The following is a 22,122-nucleotide window of genomic DNA, read 5'->3' as shown; positions in this document are numbered from 1 at the left end:
TCCATTCAGACTGTACCAATTTATACCCTAACCAAGTATATGTGAATGATCATTTTTCCTACCACTCATCAACACTGGATGTTAACAATCTTTAAGTTTTACCAACACACAGGATTAAAAAGTTATCTCTTATTTTAATTTGCATTTTCCCAGCCACCAAGGAGGTTTAACATTTTGATATGTTTGATGGCTATTTGTGTTTCTTTTATAAATTGCCTTTCACATCTTTTGCCTATTTTTCTTTCAGATTGTCTTTTCTTACTGATTTACAGGAGCCTTTGTGCTACAAAAATTTTAACCCTTTGCATATAGTGTTCTTGGCAAAATTTTTTACCCAGTGTAAAATTAATCTTTTTGGCACTTCTGAGCAATCAGAAGTTTTAGGTATCTTTATACATTGGTATTTGTGAGAGATACATCTGAGTAATTCTCATTTGTGTACTTTTCCGGGCTTAACCACCATTGTTCAGGTGTGCATAAATTTCCTATCATATTACTATGATGAAAAAACTTACCAGATGAACCACAAGCTTAAAAAGTACTCATTTTCAGCGACCCTCCCAACCAATTTTCTAGCTCAAAACCTATTCTAAAATATTTTATTTAGGGAAAATAACTGAATTGTAATATACATTTTATAAAACCAAAATACCATAACTTTTTTTATGTTATAGAAGGGAGATGGAGCAGAGAGAATAATATACAGCAGCACTGCTCTTCACACTACATTCACTTTTGAAAATTCTGTAATTTGAAGTAAAAATACATCATTATGAAGTATGAAGAATAGGATGCAGTGGATCACTAAGGTGAAGATTCTTTCCACTACTGCCTGCCCAGTCCCCCGAATCACTTAGCCATGCTGAGTGAGCCAGTGTCTCCGAATGCCATCCTGTGCCAGGCATCCAAGATGACAGCTCAGGGAACACCAAATGACCAAAGCATGTGAACCCTGGAAGTTTCCCTCATTCCCTTAGGGTTTTGCTACTTAAATTGATCATGAAGTTACAATAACATAAAAGGATGTAAGAACTTCATTCTGGTAGTCTATTTTCATTTTTCAGTCAGAATAATACACTCAATGAAAACACTGATTCCCAAAAAATGTCAATAAACAAAAAAAGTACAAAAATCTTGAATCTCAGCTTGGTAAATACTTCAATTTACAGTATATAATATGCATTTTTTCTTTTTAAATTCAGTTTTTCACTCTTCTAAATGAAATTGCCATAATCATCTTAGTAATATGCTTATTTTATTTATTGTGGTAACATATATACAATGTAACATCTCTCATTTTAATCATCTTTAAGTACACAATTCAGTGGCATTAATTACATGTATTATACATCTTTAGGAAAATGCTTTTTTGTTTATAAAACAACAGAATTTTACAGTTGGGAAGGACCTCAGAAACACCACCTAGCCCATAACTTATTTTATAGTCCTGGAAACAAAAGCTTGGAAGTAAAGCAACATGGCCACTGATGGTTTTACATTAAACTATCTAATCAAGGTATATACCAGTTTCTATTACACATTATTTAGAAATGACCCAATTGTTAACATGGCCTAACCTGCTGGCTTGTCTGCTCTTACTGAGTTCTATTAATTTCAAAGATGGGTAACATAAACATGAAGGAATTATGTCATTCATGGGATGTATTCCTTTCACCTTGTGAACCATTAAGTTCACTCCTGGAGAGTTTTTTTTTTTTTTTTAAAAAAGGTCCTATCATAATGAGTTGCCAGCTATTTTAGTACTCATATTAAGATGTCATACAGCATTTTTTAACATGTGCTTCACCTGAGATTTTCTTTCATTAACTGAAAGTACTTCATGATTCAGTGCACTTCTTGCCTGATTTAATAAATCTGTGCAATTACAGTAAAAATATGTATTAGTCCTCAGTACTGATCACCTAAGATTAACATTAATATGCTTTTATTTGTTACCAATATGTCTTCACAAAAAAATATAACATGTAATTTGCCAAGTAGTATTTATAAGTTTAATTTAATTAGTCCTCATAATAATAACCCTAAAAGTGAGATTATTACTCTTGTTTTAAAGCTGAAAAGATAAAGGCTCAAAGAAACTAAGTGATTTGCCCTTGGGAATGTTAGACAAAGATGCAAGGCTAGATTTATATTCTACAGGCGTTTTACTTTTAATTAGCATACTACTACCTCTGTGTAGAAAATTTAGGCTAAATAAATAGTGATATTATGATAGACCTTTAAAATCAAACAGGAGAGCTAAGAATTGAAAGACTTAGAAAAAAGAAGGGAATAAATCAAGAACTGGGAATATATATTTACAAAGCACTCATCTATTTTTTCATTTAATACTTTCAATTCTGAGGAAAAAGTCAATTCATCAAGATAACTGATAATTCTTTGTGAATCTAAGTTGAGGCAAAAAATTAAGAATGTAAACTGAGGGGTTCTTATACTAATCTAAATATAAGGTGACAAGAGCTGGCATTGTACTGTTGGCTGGGAAAGAATGAAGACAGTGAAGAGCTACTTCAAAGCAAAACTGGCAAGTTATACATGACTGAGGCAATGAAAGAGAAGGCTAATCAAAGATAACAAAACATTTTAAAACTTGGATAACTAAACGAATGGTGATGCCACTATAAAAAGTAGGAAATTCGGCATGGAAACTGATACAGAGGCAGAACAATAATGAATTTCCCATCAGCCCTAGCCCATCACCCACCAAATAGGAATAAACCAACAAGAAGGCAAGCAAATAACCCCAAATCATCTTCTTCAACTGAACATGTCACAGAGGGAAGATTCTAGAGATGTGAAGACAGATGGAGATATTCCCCAGTTAGTCAGATGAACTGAATCAACCTTTTGCAACCAATGAGACTTCCGAAGTTCCACCCTCATAGATTCCACAGATAATTGTAGGTATAAAGCATCAAGTAATTACAGTTAAGGTACGATGCTCCATAGGCAGTAAATAGAATTGGAGTCATGAGTGTAATGCAGGATTCACAAGTGCTGCCCTGCTATGGGTGGGATCTAATGGCCCACAAGACTAACCTTGTCTTCATGGGTCATACAAACAACTTCCTAAATATCTCTGGGCTCCACCCCCCACCACCAATACCCTAACATAGGCCAACATTATTTCTTGCTTGGATTTCTATGAATCAGAACCGTACAGAAGAATATACTCAGAGAAGTGTCACCTCCCTCTCATCTCTAACATCCCATCCCCTGTAGGGAAACTAATCTCATTAGTTTCTGATTTATCATTGCTGTATTTCTTTTGCATAAATAAGCAGATACATGTGTATAAATCTCCCTTCCTACAGGAAGAGTAGTATACTACAGAGACTCTTTTTGTACTTTAATTTCCCCTCACTTAATTGTACCATAACAGTTCAGAGATCTTCCTCATTCTTTTTTTTTCCTTTAATTAGAGAACTCGTGGGTTTACAGAACAATAAGGCATAAAATACAGAATTCCTATATACCACCCCACCACCAACACTTGCATTGGTGGTGAAAATCTGTTACAATTGACAACAACTTTTTTGTAATTGTACTATTTTTTTTAACACTGGTTACATTTGTTACAACTGATGAAAGATTATTAAAGTAGTACTATTACTATTGTCCATAGTTTATGTAGGGGTATTTCCCCCCCATATTCCTGACTTATTACTATTTTTTCATGCTTGTCTATTTTATAACTCTACCCATAAATTAGATAAAGGGAGTGTCGGTCACATGGTTTTTACAATCAAATGGTCACATGATAAAAGCTATACAGATATACAATTATTATCAAAGATCACGTCTATTGGATTACAGTTCAACAATTTCACGTATTTCCTTCTGGCTATTCTGATACACTAGAAACTAAAAAGAACTATCTGCATAATGAGTTGGTAGTAATAATCATTTGTCAAATCCTAATTTCTCAGTTACAGTTCTTCACTTGATCATCTGATCATTCTCTCAATCTTCAGGGATATCTGAGCAATGGCCATTTTAGGTTCTTTGTGCTGGAAAGGGGTGTCGACCTTATGTGGCAGAGGAATGGAACTGGTTGATGTTCTTGGAGAGACTGGTACCTCTGGGTTTCAGGGCTTATTTGGCATTGGAACAATCTGGAGGCCTTAAGTTTCTGAAAAAATAAACTTACTAAAATATATTTATAGAGTCTTAGATAGAGCCCAGGGTATTCTTTAGGATTTTCAGGAATACTGTTGGTTGGGGCTTGGCATACTCTTGCAATCTGCAATATCTGGCTGAAGCTTACATAAGAGTAACCTCCAGAATGACCTCCTGAATACATCTGAAATCGCCTAGTCACTGAAACTATTTCTTTTTCCTCTTTTGCTCAAGAAGGCATTCTTAATGCAATGATGCCAGGGCCAGGTTCAACCATGTGAGTCATGTCCCACGTTGCCAGGAAGACTTACACCCCTGGGAGAGTCATGTCCTACATAGGAGAGGAGGCCTCATTCTTTCTTACAGCTGCATTGTACTCCAGTGTGTGGTTGTACCACAGTTTACTCAATCAATTTCCTGTCTGGGCATTTAGGCTATCTCAGTACTTTCCAATTAGAAATACTCCCAGAATGAACAGCCTTAGGCACATGGAGGTGTATCTTTAGAAAAGATTCCTTGAAATGGGATGGCTGAGTCAAAGATTAATGCAATAATAAGGAAAGAACTGAAATTGTGGAACTGTAACCCATAACAACTTTTGAAAATACCTACAATGACTGCTTGTTGAGCTGTACACTGAGAGATGACACCTTTCTGTATGCATGTAATATTTTACAATAATGGAAATGGCTGAAAAAAAAAAGTTTAGGAACATGTGTGTAACCTACACTCAAATGTTTAGATAACAGAAGTACAGATAGATAGAAAGAATGATATAATAAATGGTGCAAAATGCTAAAAATTGGTAAATCTGGGTATTTGGATAAGGGGGTATATTGTAGTTCTGTGTATTGTTTTGGTATTATTTTTGCAACATTCCTGTAGGTTTGAAGTTATTTCAAAATAAGTTAAAATAAAAAGTAAATTTCCCCTTAAAAAAAAAAAATTAATGCAACTGGCAGGGAGTGGGAGCAACCAGCAGCTTCAGCCCCTTCTGAGAATGACTTTTAAAATTGTGCTGGCATTTTGGCAGCACCTGGGCAGCCCTGCATGCTGTAACCATTCAAGAGGGGCCAGAGGAAGCCTGGGACCGTGGTTTTGGGGTATGAGTGGTGGAGAAACTGTGCGTAGGTGGAGGAGGTGAGTTTTTTTGGACAGGACTGCCTCCTGGGAAAGGGAGTGAGTAGCGGCTTGCCTCCACTCCCGTGCACCCACCTTAACAATTAACTGGGAAGATAATCCTCCACAGCAACATGGCCAGATGCTCACGTGAGGGAACCCGGCGGGTAGCATCTACCCCCACAGAAGTCCGGGGGCGGGGTGCACAGGCAAGAAGCGGGGATAGGAGATGGCACAAGATGAAAGCACCAGGAGCCTCTCCCACACCAGAGGCTCACGGGTACATGGCAGGCAGGGAGTTGGGCATGTCTGAGCTGGAGGGTGCCCTTCAGGAGATTCTCTGCCAAACAGCACAGGGCTCACATCACACCTCCAGGGTAGGGAGACCCCACTGGACATGGAGAAATGGTGCAGATTGGATTCCCACTCAGTATGACTCCACCCAGTGTACAGATGAAATTGAGGGAAAGCTGGTTTGAGAGAAAGGGCAGGCTCAAGAGTGCCATCCGCCAGCAGGACAGAGAAAGTATACTCCAACAAGCTGTAGCTCTGCCAAATTATATATAAATGCTTAAATAATCCTGCATTTCCCAAATAATCCACCAAGATAAGCAAATGCCCCAAAGCAAACAGAAAATGATAAAGCACTTGAAGAACCAAGAAGGTATGGAAAAGACAAATAAATTAACAAGCCAGAAGAGAGAAAAATTTGGAGCAACTGAAGAAGTACACACAAACCTCCAGAACAACTTCAATCAGATGGCTAAAGACATAAAGGACATCAAAAAGACTAGAAGAACATGAAGAAGAATTTGAAAGACTAAATAAAAAAACAGCAGAGCTTATAGAAATAAAAGATACCACCAGTGGTCAAATTAAAAATATATTAGAGACACAACAGTTTTAAAAAGGCAGAAGAAAGGATAACTGAACTAGAGGACATGACAATTGAATGTGTTAAAAAAAATTGAAAAACGTGCAATAGGTCTCAGAGAAATGATGGACAATATGAACCACACAAAGATAAGAATCATTGGTGTCCCAGAAGGAGAAGAGAGGAATAAAGGGTTAGGAAGAGCACTTCAAGACAGAGCTGGGGAAAACTTCCCAACCCTTCTAAACAAAAATATGCAAATCAAATATGCCCAACAAACTCCAAATACAATAAATCCAAATAAACCCACACAGACATACACTGATCAGATGGTCAAATGTGAACAGGAGAAACTTCTAAAAGCAGCAAGAGAGAAGGGATTCACCACACACAAGGGGAAAAAAAAACCTAAGATGAAGCACTGACTACTCAGTGTGAACCATGGAGGCAAGAAAGCAGTGGTACAACATATTTAAGAATCTGGAAGAGAAAACTGTCTGCCAAGAATTCTTTATCCAGCTAAGCTCTCCTTCAAAATTGAGGGTGACTTTAAAATTTTCAGACAAAATAAATGCTGAGAGAATCTGTTAACAAGAGACCTGCCCTGAAAGAAATGTTAAAGGGAGCTCTACCAGCTGAGGAAAAAAGACAGGAGAGAGAGCTCTTGAGAAGGACACAGAACTGAAGAGTATTAGTAAGGGTAACTTAAAAGAAAAAAAAGAGAGAGAGGGAAAAAATAGAACTGATAAATAAAAACCATAGGAAAAGATGGCTGGCTCAAGAACTCCCTTCACAGCAATAACTACGAAGTGAATGTATTAAAATCTCCAATTAAAAGATACAGACTGGTAGAATGGATTAAAAAGTATGATGTTTTGATAGGCTGTTTCCAAAAGACTCATCACAGACCCTGTGACACAAAAAGACTGAAACGGAAAGGATGGAAAAAGTATTCTACACAAGCTACAACCAAAAGAAAGCAGGGGTAGCCATATAATATCAAACAATTTATATTTTAAATGCAAAGAAGTCATAAGAGACAAAGAAGGACACTACATATTAATAAAAGGGACAATTCATCAAGAAGAAATGACAATCATAAATGTTTATGCACCCAATCAAGGAGCTCCAAAGTACGTGAAACAAACATTGGTTAAACTGAAGGAAGCAATAGACATTTCTACAATAACAGTGGGAGACTTCAATACACCAATCTCTTCTACAGATGGAACTAGACAGAGGACCAATAAGGAAACTAAAAAACTAAACAATATGATAACTGAATTAAGACTTAACAAACATATAATGACTGTTACATCCCCAAGTATCAGCATACACATTCTCTAGCGCTCACGGATCGTTCTCCGTGATAGTACATATGTTAAGGCACAAATCTTAATAAATTTAAAAAGACTGAAATTATTCAAAGCACATTCTCTGACCATAATGGAATACAACTAGAAATCGACCACCAAAGAACCAGATGTTACATAAATATACGGACGTTAAACAACATACTCCTAAACAACCAGTGGGTCAAAGAAGAAATTGCAAGAGAAATTGCTAAATATCTAGAGAGGAATGAAATGAAAACACAACATATCAAAACCTATGGGATGCAACGAAGGTGGTACTGAGAGGGAAATTTCTGGCTCTAAATGCACATATCAATAAGCAAGAAAGAGCTAAAACCAAAGATCTAAGTGAACAACTGAAGAAGCCAGAGAATTATCAGGTTAGGGATACTAAAGCAAGTTGAAGACAAGAAGTAACAAAGATAAAAACAGAAATAAATGAGTTAGAGAGGAAACACACACACACACACACACACACACACACACATACACACACACAAATACAGAGAACAAATAAAACCAAAAGTTGGTGCTTTGAGAAGATCAACAAGATTGACAGACCCTTAGCTAGACCGACAAAGCCAAAAAGAAAGAAGACCAAATAAACAGAATCAGAAATGAGAGCAAGGTAATTACTATGGATCCTGAAGAAATAAAAAGAGTTATAAGAGGATACTATGAACAATTGTATGCCAACAAGCTAGACAATTTAGAGGAAATGGACAATTTCCTGGAAACACATGAACAACCTAGACTGGCCTGAGAAAAAACAGAAGACCTCAAGAAACCAATCACAAGCAAAGAGATCCAATCATTCATCAAAAATCTATCTACAAATAAAAGCCCAGGGCCAGATGGCCTCACAGGGGAATTTTACCAAACTTTCCAAAAAGAAGTAACACCTTTCCTGCTCAAATACTTTCAAAAATTTGAAGAAAAAGAAACACTACCTAACACATTTTATGAAGCTAATTATCACTCTAATACCAAAACCAGATAAAGATACTACAAAAAAGGAAAACTATATGCCGATCTCCCTAATGAATACAGATGCAAAAATTCTCAACAAAATACTTGCAAACTGAATCCAGAGGCACATGAGAACAATTATACACCATGACAAAGTGGGGTTCATTTCTGGCATGCAAGGGTGCTTCAACATTAGAAACTCAATTAATGTAATACAAAACATTAACAAATCAAAAGGGAAAAATCAAATGATCATCTTCATAGATGGTGAAAATGCATTTGACAAAATTCAACATCCCTGTTTGATATAAACTCTTCAAAAATAGGAATTGAAGGAACCGTCCCCAATGATAAAGGGCATATACCAAAAACCCACAGCCAGTATAATAATGGTGAGAGGCTGAAAGCCTTCGCCCTAAGATCAGGAATGAGACAAGCATGCCCACTGTCATTTCTATTATTCAGTATTGCACTAGAACTTCTAGGCAGAGCAATTCACACACACACAAAAAAAGATATAAAAGGAATCCAAACTGGAAAAGAAGAAGTAACACTGTCATTATTTTCAGATCGTATGATTTTATATTTGGAAAATGCTGAGAAATTGATGACAAAGCTACTTAAGCTAATAACTTTGGCAGAGTGGTGGAATACAAGATTAATGCACATAAGTCAGTAATGCTCCTATACGCTAGTAATGACCTAACTGAAGAAGCAATAAAAAAAAAAATTCCCTTACAATAGCAACTAAAAAAATCAAGTACATAGGAATAAATTTGACCAAGGATGTAAAAGAAACCTACATAGAAAATTACTAATTGTTACTAAAAGAAATCAAAGGGGTCCTAAAAAGGTAGAAAAATATTCCATGTTCATGGATAGGAAGGCTAAATGACATTAAGAATGAACTCAATTCCAATCAAAATTCCAATAATCTACTTTGCAGACTTGGAAAAGATATTATCAAATTTATGTGGAAGGGAAAGGGGCCTTGAATTTCCAAAAACATCGTAAAAAAGAACAAAGTGGGAGGACTTACTCTTCCAGACGCTGAAGCCTAGTATAAAGTCAGTGGTCAAAACAGCATGGCATTGGCACAAAGACAAACATATTGATTAATGGAATCAAATTGACAGTTTGGAAACAGATCCCCTAATCTACGGTTGACTGATTTTTTATAAGGCCTCTGTTCCGGTTTGCTAATGCTGCCATTTCGCAAAACACCAGAAATGGATTGGCTTTTATAAAGGGGGTTTATTCGGTTACAAAGTTACAGTCTTAAGGCTCTAAAGTGTCCAAGGTAAGGAACCAACAATAGGGTACCTTCACTGGAGAAAGGCAATTGGCATCCGGAAAACCTCTGTTAGCTGAGAAGGCACGTGGCTGGCGTCTGCTTGCTTCCAGGCTGCTTTTCAAAATGGTGGTCTCCAAAGTGTCAGCTTTCACCGGCCGTCTTCAAAATGTATCTCTAAGCTACAGCTCCTCTTCAAAATGTCACTCAGTTGCCCTGAGGTCCTTCTGTCTGTGAACTCTTTTATACAACTCCAGTGATCCGATTAACACCCACCCTGAATGGATGGGGTAACACATCCATGGAAATTACCCAATCAAACATTTCACTCATAGATGATTTACATCTCCATGGAAACACTCGATCAAAGAATTTCAATCTAATCAACATTAATAAATCTGCCCCCACAAGACTGCATCAAAGAACATGGTGTTTTGGGGAACATAATACATCCAAACTGGCACAGTCCCCAAGTCCACCGAACTGGGGCAGAACAGTCTCTTCAACAAATGGGGCTGGGATAACCGGATATCCATATCCAAAAGAACGAAAAAAGACCCCTACCTCACAACCTATAAAAAAATTAACTTAAAGTGGATCAAAGGCCTCCATATACGACACAGCACAATAGAACTGTTAGAAGATACTACAGGGAAACATTTTCGAGACCTAGTAATAGGAGGTAGCTTACACCCAAAGCACAAGCAACAACAAAAATAGATAAATGGGAACTCTTCAAAATCAAAAGATTCTGTGCCACACAAGGCTTTGTCAAAAAAGGTGAAGAGGCAACCAACACAATGGGAAAAAATATTTGGAAACCATATATCTGATAAGACTGATATCTTGCCTATATAAAGAAAATATACAACTCAGAAACAATAGTATAAACAGCTAAATTATAAAATGGGCAAAAGATATAAAAAGGCACTTTTCGAAAGGAAATACAAAATCGTCTTAAAAACAGCGTGAAAAAATGTTCATATTCACTAGTTACTAGGGAAATGCAAATCAAAACCACGAGACACCATCTCACACCAATAAGAATGGCTGCCATTAAACAAACAGGAAACAACAAATGCTGTAGAAGATGTGGAGAAATTGGAACTCTAATTCATTTCTGGTGGGACAGTATTAACAGTACAGCTGTTGTGGAAGACAGTTGTGGAAGACTAGATATTGAATTACCCTATCATCCGGCAATTTCACTTCTTGGTATATAACAAGATCTGAAAGTAGTGACACAAACAGGTATTTGCACACTGATGTTCATAGCAGCATTTGCCACAATTGCCAAGAGATGGAAATGATCTACAAGTCTTTCAACAGATGGGTGGATACACAAAATGTGGTATATCCACAGGATGGAATACTATGCAGCAGTAAAAAGGAATAAGGTCCTTAAACTTATGGCAACATGGATGTACCTTGCAGATATAACACTGAGTGTAATAAATCAGACACAAAAGGAGAGATACTGTTTGTTACCACTACAATGAAGCCCCGAACAATGTAAAATCAATGATTTATAATGTAGAATAATGTGGACCTAGAGACAGACGGAAGCTAGTGAAGGGGGAATGATAACCTATTATGTTCAGATATATTAATAAGGGTGAATTTAAAGGTATGGGAATGGATAGGGGTGATGACTGTTAATGAGATTCTAAGTGTCAGAGCTGCATTGAAGGTGAACAGCACTGAAAGGGGCTGTTTAAAGGCACAAATCCCACAGGTCAACACTACAAATATAGAAAGATGCTTGCATGATATACTTCTAAGGTATGACACTGGTACACAGAATAGACAACAGAGTGGTATATGGGAAAAATCTACCTATTGCATACAGAGGACTATAATTAATAGAAATACCTTATTAGTATCACACCAACACTAGGGACAAATAATTAAGGGCTGAAAAGAACTATGGAGTGTTTTGGGTCATGAGAACTATTTAAAATGGAGAGTGATGAGGACTATATAACTAAGTGATGATAATGTGAGATCTTGATTGATTATTGTGGATGGAACATATCCTATGTGAACTTAGGAACCCCCTACTTTATAAATCAAGCCCACAAATCTTGAGACTTGCTCTCATGAAACTTATGGTTGTAAAGGGGAGTCTAAGCCCACCTATAATTATGCCTAGGAGTCACCTCCAGAGAACCTCTTTTGTTGCTCAATGTGGACTTTCTCCCTCCAAGCCCAACTCTGCAAATAAATTCATCAACCTGCCACCGCTGTAGAACAAGACTCCCCAGGTACGAGAGTCTCCCTGGCACCATGAGACACGGATTCTGGAAATGAGCCTGACCTGGCATGGAGGGGTTGAGAATAACTTTTTGACCAAAAGGGGGAAAGAAAGGCAACAAAATAAGGTTTCAGTGACTAAGAGATTTCAAATAGTCGAAAGGCTGTCCTGGAGGTTACACCTATACAAGCTTCAACTAGATATCCCAAGTGGTCACAGTATGATAAGCCCAAGTAGTCCCCCAAATCCTAAAGAAGACCCAGGTCCCTATCTGAGACTCTATAATAGTTTTACTCACTAAGTTTATTCTTCAGAAATTTAAATCCTCCAGAGAGCTCCTATCCCAGGTAAGTCCCAAAACCCAGAGCCAACAGCCTCGTCACAAACATCAACCAATTGTGTCCCTTTTTCCCACAATGTCAACACCCCTTTTCAACATGAACAAGTTAGGGTGGTCTTAGACATCCCTGAAGACTGGGAAAGTGATTAAACTAGAGGAAGGGGTAGTAACAGACAAGATGGTATTTCACAAAGCATTATGAATACTGAATCTCTACATAATTTTCTTTTTCTGGGTTGCTAGGGTTTTGGAATAGCTAGAAGACAAGAACTGAAATGGTGGAACTGTAACCCAAAATGTTCTTTGAAATTTGCTTGATAGCTACTTGTTAAATTGTAATTTGAAACCTATCCCTTTTTGTATATATGTCATTTTTCCTAATAAGGAAATAACTGTATCTGTGAAACTGTAACCCGTAACATTCTCTGACATTTGCTAACTACTTGTTAAATTGCACTTGGAAAGTTATCACTTGTATGTATATATACTATATTCCACAAAAAAAAAAAAAAAAAAAAAAGATGAATGCATAGATAGTTCTGGTAGGCATTGATAAATCCCTCTCCAGAAGGGCTGTGCCAGTCTAAATTTCCACCAGCAAGTGTGTGAGGGTGCCTACTTCCCCACAGTCTTAAAAAAGAATGTGATATGGAAGAAATGGTAGATATGTGTTCTCATTTGTATTCCTCTAATTTTAACGGAACTTAAAACATTTTTTATGTTTAAGGGCCATTTTTACATCATGAGTTCTCCGTTTTTGTCTTTTCTTCATTTTTTTCTATCAGGTCTTTGGTCCATTCTCTTTTTGGTTAACAGTTCTTCATATTTTAGGGATACATATAGATCTGTGGTATTTATTTAAATATCTTCTCCAGTTTGTCAGCTGTCTTTTGACATTTTTCAGGTATTCCTTCCCATGCATATTTTTCTACTTTATTTAATCAACTTTAATAATGTTTTATTGTCTCTGGATTTTGAGTCACTTCAAAGGTAAGGAGGAAAACTAGAAAAGTCACATTTTCTTTTAGTATTTGTATGGTGTTCTCCCTCCCTTCCTTCCTTCTATTTAAAGCTGTTCACAGCTGTGAGATATAATTCACATAGCATACAATTCATCCATTTAAAGCTTACAATTCAACGGCCTTTTAGTGTATTCGAAAGGTTGTGCAATGGCTTTTATATTCATAGGGTGCGCAACCATCATCACAATCAATTTTAAAACATTATCATCACTCCAAAAAGTAATCTTGTTCCTTTTGATTGTTATATAATATTCCATTGTACAAATACACTACATTTTGTTTATCCATTCAATTGATGGACATTTGGGTTGTTTCCACTTTTTTGCTATTATGAATAATGCTATGAACACTGTTGTACAAGTGTTTGGATCGAGTTTATTCTTGTGCATGGGGCAAGATGTTGATCTAACTTTACCTTTTTTCCAAACGGCTACCCACAAATCCCCATACCATTTATTAAAAAATCTCTACCCCAGTGATGTGAGATGCCACCTTTATCATTTCAATTTGCACTTGGGTCCTTTTCTGGGCTTTCAATTCCAGTGATCTATTTGTTTTTTTTTATTTGCCAGCAGCATACAGTTTTAATTATAGAAGTTTTATAGTATATGTTTTGATATCTGGTATTTCTTAATAATAACACTACTACCGTTATTTAGTATTTCTGCACTGATATTTGTGAGGTATATTGGTTTGTAATTTTCTTCCTTTTTTGGTACTGTTTTTACTAGGTTATCAATATTACATTTCCTTCATGAAAAGAATTAGGAAGTTTTCTATCATTTTCAGTGCTGTGAAACAATTTAAGGCATAGTGGGATTATCTGGTCTTTGAAGGTTTGGTAGAATCCCTCTGTGTGAAGCCATCTGAGCCTGATGCCTTTGTGTGAGATAATTTCTTAATAACATTCTTTATTTCTTCTATGAAAAATCGGCTTGTTTAAACTTTCCAAATCCTATGGGGTCATTTTTGATAATCTGTATTTCCCTAGGAAATTATTCATTTTATCTAGGTTTTCAAATTAATTGCAATGAGATCTGTAATGTAGTTAACTGTGATTTAAAACATTTAAAAAAAATTTATTTTCAAAGGCTATTATTCCCCTTTTTATTTCTTATTTCACATATTTGTACTTTCCCCATTTATACAATCAAGTTAGCTAGTGGCTTGTCTATTTTGATAATTTACTTATAAAAATTCAGAATATAGATTTATGTCAATTGTTTTTCTATTTTCTACCTCATTTCTGCTTTTCTTTAAAAAAATTTCCTTCCTTATGACTCTTCAGGTTTACTTTGCTGTTTTTCTGCTTTGTTTTTAGCTGGAAATTTACTTCACTTATTTTCATTTTTTACAGATAAATGTTTTAACTGCTATATATTTTCCTTTGAAAGTATTTGGATACTTTTTTTCAGAATTTTCAGACTTAGGGTGGACTTTATGCCTGACTGATTAGATAAGGCTAGCCTCCCTCTCTTTCTCCCACTTTTACTTGTCTGCCTTTGCTTGCCACAAAATCTTGTCGCAGGCAGAAGTAGGGTGAGAATGTATACTGGGATTTGGTGACTTTTCTCTTTTTACTTACAGCTACTTTTACCTTTTAGAATTTTCTTCAAATTATGCTGCCTCCAGATTTTGTAAAGATTTATTCTTCCCTTTTTATTGTTCTATATTTTTTGGAGGAAAATTGGGAGGCAGTAGCAAAATGGCCACCTCTGTCTTCAGTTATCTGGAAGACCTCCTTGACTTAATTTTGTTGTAACAGATTTATTGAGATAATTCACATAACATTTTAATTCAGTCATCTAAAGTACAACTCAAAAAATTTTAATAAATCCAGAGCTGTGTAACCAGTACCACAGTCAACTTTTGAACATATTCACAACCCCCAAAAGAAATCCTTTACCTTTTAGCCATCACTCCCTAAATGTCTCCATTTCTCACCCAGTCACAGGCAACCACTAATCTAGTCTCTACAGATTTGCTTATTCTGGACATTTCATAGAAAAGTACAGGTATTCCTTGGAGATATTGTAGGTTTGGTTCCAGACCACAATAAAGTAAATATCAAACAAACTGAGTCATACAAATTTTTTTAATTCCCAGCGCAAATAAAAGTTATGTTTACACTATAGTAGTCTGTAAGTGGGCAACAGCATTATGTCTAAAAAAATAGTGTACATACCTTAACTAAAATGTGACAAATAGACACGAAGTGAGTACATGCTGTTGGAAAAATGCTACTGAAAGACTTGCTTGATGCAGGGTTGCCATAAAACTTCAATTTGAAAAAAAAAAAATGCAGTATATGTGAAGTGCAATGAAGTGCATCACAATAAAATGAGGTATGTCTTTAATTATACAATATGTGGCTTTTTGTGATTGGCTACTTTCATTCAGCACAATGTTCCTACGGTTCATCCGTGTTGCAGCACACGTCAGTACTTCATTTCTTTGTATTGCCATATAAAATATTCCAGCATATGAATATATCCCATTTTGTTTATTCATTGTTTTGGTCACTTGGGTTATTTCCACCTTTTGGCTATTTTGCATAATGCTGCTATCAACATTTTGTACACATTTTGAGTGGGCATATGTTTTAATTTCTTTTGGGTATATACCTAAGAGTGGAATTGCTGGAACATATGTTAACTTTGTTTAACTGTTTGAGGGACTGCCAGACTGTTTTCCAAGGCAGCTGCACCATTTTCGTTCCTACCAGCAATGTATGAGGGTTCAGATTTCTCCACATCTTGGCTCACACATTTTATCAGCTATCTCTCTGATTTTATCTATCCTAGTAGGTGAGAAGTAATTTCTTATTGTGGCTCTGATTTGCATTTTACTAAAGGCTAATGATGTTGAACATCTTTTCATGTGCTTATAGACCATTTGTATACCTTATCTGAAGAAATGTCTGAGAGCCTTTGCTCATTTTAAAAAATTGGGTTGTCTTTTTATTATTTTAAGAGTTTCTTTATGTATTCTGTATACAAATCCCTTACCAGATAAATCACTTGCAAATATTTTCTTCTTTGCTATAGGTGTTCTTTTCATTTTCTTGGTGGTACCCTTGAAATCCAAAAGTTTTAAATTTTGACGAAGTCCAACTTACCTGTATTTGACAACTTTTAAAACAATTTCCAACAAACATTTTAATACTCCTCATCAACTAAAAGTTATGTACCAACTCAAGGAATTTCTGGTAGTATGAACCATGTTAAAGAACAACGTATCTTTGGGCTCAGGAGATGTTGAGTCAAAGAATACTAATAAAGTATATACTGACTTTTCTGAGGGGTTGAAATGTAGCTTTTCATACAATGAATGTCTAAGTTAATCTTCCTGAAGGCTATTAGGCCACAAAGAACACACATAATGAAAGCAGTTTTGAAAATTAAACAACAAAGCCTAATCAAAGACTAAAGAACAGGGAAATGAAAATTGATGGCATTCAAGAGCAATAAGGCTTCTGGCATATTGGCAAGGGGCTTGCTTTATTATCCTAATCTGTACAATATCGGGATTACCTGAATTCTTTATTCTCATGCTAATTTCCACAACTTTGGGATAACTATTGTTTATCCTAGCCCCTCAGCTGTAAAGTGAAATGGATTCTTATACTAGGTATGGGCAACATAACAATCGATAAATTACTGTTTTTTTTGGCAAAAGAATTTTCTGTCCGTTCGGGTATACGAGCTAGTTTTCCAAGGTGCTGATGCTACCTTTGTGAGCTGATAATCAAATTATACAAAATAGATTTCCCAGACACTGAAGGAAACCAACTATAATGCAGTAACTTAATCACTAACCACAAACAAATAAAAGATAATTATTTTGCCAAATACATGGGCTAGAAAGTGGAAGGCAGTATATGCTTATGCATTCCTAAAAAAATCATTTAAATTTAAAGACATTTAAATCACACATTTAAAGTAATATTTAAGAAAATGTTTTATGGCCTTATACAACATTCAACACCCAGATCATTTAACTTGTGCAGCTACAAAAGGTCAGAGAATTAATCCATCATCAGCTGGTGGAACATATGTGTACAATGACAGAGAATAAGGATATTTAATTGCTTAAGTCTTAAACTGAGTCATCTCCAATGTGTTATTAAATAAAAGAGCTATTTATAATTAATATATTCATATCCATCATTTGAGGAAATAGATTTTTCTAATTTGTGAACAAAAACAGCAAAAAGAGCAAGAGCCAATACTTATAAAGGCCTACTAGATGACAGGCAATATGTTCTAAGTGCTCCCCCCCATAAAGTATCGTTTTGTGGTACAGAGGAGGGCAAACCTGGCCCCTATGCTCCTGAATATTAAGCCCGTAGAAATAAAAAAGAGTATCCAAAGTGAAATATGCAGGACTTGATGAGTGAATGGACTGGTGTTGGGGAGGTAGGGAAGATAAATACGACGCCCATGTTTCTGGCTTGAGCAACTGGGTATGCAGAGGTGAGGTGACCTAGATGGGGGCAGCGGTGGAGGAAATCTTCCCTTGGCTGGTCCCACTGTACATTCTTTGGCTTTTAGGGCAGAGAAATCCCAGGATTGACCTCTTACCCACTTAAGCCTGTTTGCTATGTGAAGATTGTTCCCTTGCAGCCAAGTAGTGATTCCTTATCTCTTCCTTCCACCAGGTCACCAATATTCCCTTTAAATAAGGTTTCTTTTTATAACAATAATTAAAAAGTATTGTTGAATTTTCATCAACGCTGAATTCTATTTCAAAGGGAAAAGAGGAAAATCAGAAGACAGAAAAACTGCATCCAGGAATATATCCTGAAACAAGAGAAGTAAACGATTCCTGGGCATGGTTTAAATTGTCAATGAGAAGGAGCTGTTGTGAGTACCACATCAGCTTAGACATTAAAAATATAAAGAGCTCAGTTTACTTTTTAAAAGGGAAGCTATACTAGCTGCATCTTGACATATTCTTGGATACTCAGCTCTTGCAGGAAGAATATTAGCTTTACCATTCTTGGTGGTACATCAGGTAAGCAGTGATCCATTAACCCCATATCCTCACTAGTAATAAGATTAAACTTTTGGGGGTGGAAATTAAGCATACATGTGCATGTGGCTGCACACACACACAGTGTAATTATACATCTGTAAACTTCATTAACATATATGACCATATACTTGTTTTACTTCATGAGTTTCAAAAATAAAATTTTTCAGTTTTCAAAGCTAAGGTCCTAAATACTAGAGTTGAGTAATTTCACTAACATGAATGATATTCTGTGAGGTCTTTTGGCAGTATCATTCTTATCCTCTCTCATGTCCTTTCTAATAAAGAAAACACTGTAAAATAAAACAGGAATTTTATATATATTCCAGATTCAGGTATTCCAAAATAATTGCCAAGTTTACAAATCAATCAATCAATCAATCTAGTATTCTATCTAGTTCAAGAGGTGAGTCAGCTCACAGATAGTAGAAGTTGCTCAGGATGGCCTTTCAGATAAAGTAAAACAAAAGAGTGATATCTGAATCATAAATTATTTAAGAATGTTCTCAATTTTTCTATACCTATATAAGAATTGGTTTCAAATACATCAACTTTTTAATGCACAAAGAAGTAATCTAGTTTGTTCTTACTGTTGAAGCTGCAAAGAAACAACTTTAGTTTTGGGTAGTAATTTCTAGTAGTAACTCAATAATTACTAAAGAGCATTTTTTATTTTGTAAATAATGAAGAAAAAGATGAACATACCTATAAGAAAAAGCCAAAGAACATAAATAGGTATTTCACAGAAAAGAAATTAAAGATTTTTGATTAAAGAAAAGCAATGAAAACTAGGCAGCATTTTTAACTGGTAAGGACAGAAGAGAACTCTGTCAAGGACGAGTAGGGTCTGTTGGTGGGAGTGAAAAATGGTTCAAACTCTTTGGAGGTAAATTTAGATGTATCTAAACTGAGTATATTCTATGATCCAGAAAAGACCATGTAATGGAATTCTGCCCTAAAGAAAGCATCAGAATGTACTTTACAGCATTATAGAACTGTTCAGAAGAGTGGAAAAACTGTAAACACTACAGGACTGGCTGAATAAATTTTAATACACTGAATAAAATGTTGCTGCACAAATTCATTTAGTGGCAGCTAAATGATGACATTTCAGATGAAACAAAACAAACCATACTATAAGAATATGTTGAGTATGACCTGATGATTCGCGTTAAAAAGAAAAAAAAAAAGGGAATAACTGTAGTTAGTGACAACTATTTGCCAGGGAAAGTGGAAAATATATTTTTAAAAATCTGGAAAGATATATAACCAAATGTCAACAATGGTTTTCTCGGGGTGGTAGTAATTTACTGGTAGCTTGTTTTTCATATTTTTGCTGATCTCTATTTTCTTATTTGTCTGCTATGAATGTATAATAGCTATTTATTTATTAAAATATCAAAAAAAATCTACATATTTGGTCCTGTACTTATGGGAAACGTGACCAAGATTTCCTCTGTTTTGTACTATGGGAAATTTTTTAACTGTTTTATTCACCATTTGCAAGGCAGGATCAATATCTCACTCACCTCATTTCTAAGCACAATACTTTGTATATAGTAAGCAAATGCTCAATAACTAAATTGCCACCAAAGTAGAGATACAAAATATGCAGGATGAGATATAATAAAGAGTCAAAGTGTAAGCATTATAAATTACTTTAAGGCTGGTATATGTAGCTAATTATTTTTAATGATTGGTCTTCTCTCCCTACACTTGGGTTATAAAAGGCCACTGGAAATGGTGCTGATGCTGTGGAAAACAGTTTGATGGTTCCTGAGAAAGTCAAGTATAGAATTTCTACACATCCTGGAACTTCTGCTTCTAGTTCAAAAGAACTGAAAGTAGGGACTTGAATAAGTATCTGTACAACAATGTTCACAGCAGCATTATTCACAATAGCCAAAAGCAACCCACGTGTTCATCAAAGGATGAAAGGATAAACAAAATGTGGTATATAAAGAACCTGGAATATTATTCAGCCATTAAAAAGGAATGGTGTTCTGATACATACGACAACATAGGTAAATTGTGAAGATACCATATATAGTGAAATAATTGAGACACAAAAGGACAAATATTGTATGATTTCACTTTTATGAAATAACTAGAATTTGTAAATTCAGAGACACAAAGTAGAATACATGTTACCAGGGGCAGGAGGCAAGAGGAATGTGGGGTTAACTGCATAATGGGTGGATATTTCTGTATGGGGTGGTGGGGGAGTTATGGTAATTGATGGTAGTGAGGTGTAGTGCAACACTGTGAATGGGATTAATCCAACTGAATGGTATGCGTGAGAGTGGTTAAGATGGGACAGCTTATGTTGTATATGTCAACACAATTTAATAATAAAACAAAAAGAGTGACTAAAGAGACAGTAATAATTAAATGCAATCCATGATCCTGGATTGGAATGAATAATAAAGGAGAAAAGGTCCAATAGAACAATATTGGGACATATGAAAGAAATGGAATATAGACTGCAAGCTTTGTATCAATGTCAAATTGCTTGCACTTGATAACTGTTCTTAAAAGGTAGTTATATAAGTTATATACAGTTGTTCTCAAGAAATGTACATGAAAGTATTAAATGTTCAAGGAACACGATGAATACAACCTACTCTGAAATGTTTAGAAGATTAATAGGTAGGTAGGTAGGAAGGAAAGAAAGGCAGATGTGGTTAAATATTAAAAGTTGGGGGCTTGCTGCTCTCACGGTACAGTGGCGGGGAAAGGGTCACAGGAACAGATCATGTGGTGGGACTCGTCCTTGTCACTGTCACCTACTACACCATCTGGGTGGCTCTCCTGGTGCATCTCCCTTGCCCCCTGCTTACTTCTCCGTACCCTCGGAACCTGAAGCCCACCTAACACTGTTTAAGCAGCTACCATGTGTCAGGCCCAGGCTAGATGCTTTACCTGTCTTATCTGGTTAAATCTCCAAAGCCACACTATGAGGAAGATCCTAGTGATGTCCCCATTTTATAGATGAGAGCGCTGAGGCACAGGGAGTAGGTTCTGGCCCAAGGTCTCATGCTTACCACTACACTGTCAAGCCCTGTTCCTGAGTTGCTTTGCCTTTGATGGGAATTCTAGTAGTTCTGATTATTCTTCTGGCTCCTGAGTATGGCCAGTGCCAAAGGATTTTGTGAGGGCTTTATGATTTTTTTTTTTCCTTACGGGAGAATATGTTGGTTATTGCTTACTAAGTGCAGTGTGTTTGGAAGGCAAAATCTTGTACAACTTGGTGTCCTTTGGAGAAAAATGTTAGTAATGAGGACCTTGGGCCCCAGGTTGGGAATCACTGGAGAATTCCTCATTTACCCCTTACCTCTGCCAAGCCATGAGTCCCTTGTCTTCTGTTTGCTGCCAAGTCCCCAGCACCAACCCAGAGCAGCCACCAAGCCAGTGCCTAGTAAACAGCCATTAAATAAATGAAAGAAGGAAACAAACCAAGAAATCCAAAATGCCATCATCTTAAAGAAAAGCAGATGCCATCCCAGTGCCCTGAATGGAGTCAGCCTCTTGGATGAAGGAGCCATTCATTGAGAGCCAGCATGTCATCCACAAGTATTTCCTACTCCGAGCCTATGCTGTTGCCATCCCACTGGCTGCAGGCCTCCTACTGCTCCTGTTTGTGGGAGTGTCCATCACCTATGTGATGCTGAAGAACCAGAATGTGTCCAAGAAAGCTCAGTGAAGGCCCAATGAGGAGGAGGCA

At 36.2% G+C, this 22,122-nt stretch overlaps 2 protein-coding genes across 4 annotated transcripts in view; one reads left to right on the top strand and one right to left on the bottom strand.

Moving 5' to 3' along the window:
* The window catches only part of R3HDM1 (R3H domain containing 1), a 205,252-nt gene that overhangs the window by 134,780 nt on the left and 48,350 nt on the right, over positions 1 to 22,122 (bottom strand). The window contains exon 2 of one of the 3 annotated variants that reach the window (XM_037848731.1): positions 21,733 to 21,813. The exons of the other annotated variants lie outside the window; for them this stretch is intronic. The gene's annotated coding sequence lies outside the window, so the exon portion shown is untranslated. The remainder of the gene's footprint in view (positions 1 to 21,732; positions 21,814 to 22,122) is intronic. 3 annotated transcript variants of the gene reach the window in all.
* Positions 5,394 to 22,101, top strand: LOC119543686 (dolichol phosphate-mannose biosynthesis regulatory protein-like). The gene is made up of 3 exons (XM_037848627.1): positions 5,394 to 5,539; positions 21,125 to 21,212; positions 21,940 to 22,101. Exons 1-3 carry the CDS (start codon positions 5,394 to 5,396, stop codon positions 22,099 to 22,101), a joined length of 396 nt encoding a protein of 131 aa, XP_037704555.1.

Source organism: Choloepus didactylus, chromosome 9, assembly GCF_015220235.1.
Source record: "Choloepus didactylus isolate mChoDid1 chromosome 9, mChoDid1.pri, whole genome shotgun sequence".
NCBI classification, from domain to species: Eukaryota; Metazoa; Chordata; class Mammalia; order Pilosa; family Megalonychidae; genus Choloepus; species Choloepus didactylus.
Note: the sequence above shows the minus strand (reverse complement) of the source record. Positions and strands in the feature narration are given on the sequence as shown.

What these genes read in the sequence shown, in the direction of transcription:
- LOC119543686 (XM_037848627.1), top strand. Translation starts at nt 5,394, where the DNA reads ATGGCCAGATGCTCACGTGAGGGAACCCGGCGGGTAGCATCTACCCCC. An exon ending in CCCACACCAGAGGCTCACGG is followed by an intron (nt 5,540 to 21,124) that starts GTACATGGCAGG and finishes CTCACGGTACAG; the next exon opens with TGGCGGGGAAAGGGTCACAG. An exon ending in CCATCTGGGTGGCTCTCCTG is followed by an intron (nt 21,213 to 21,939) that starts GTGCATCTCCCT and finishes TGGATGAAGGAG; the next exon opens with CCATTCATTGAGAGCCAGCA.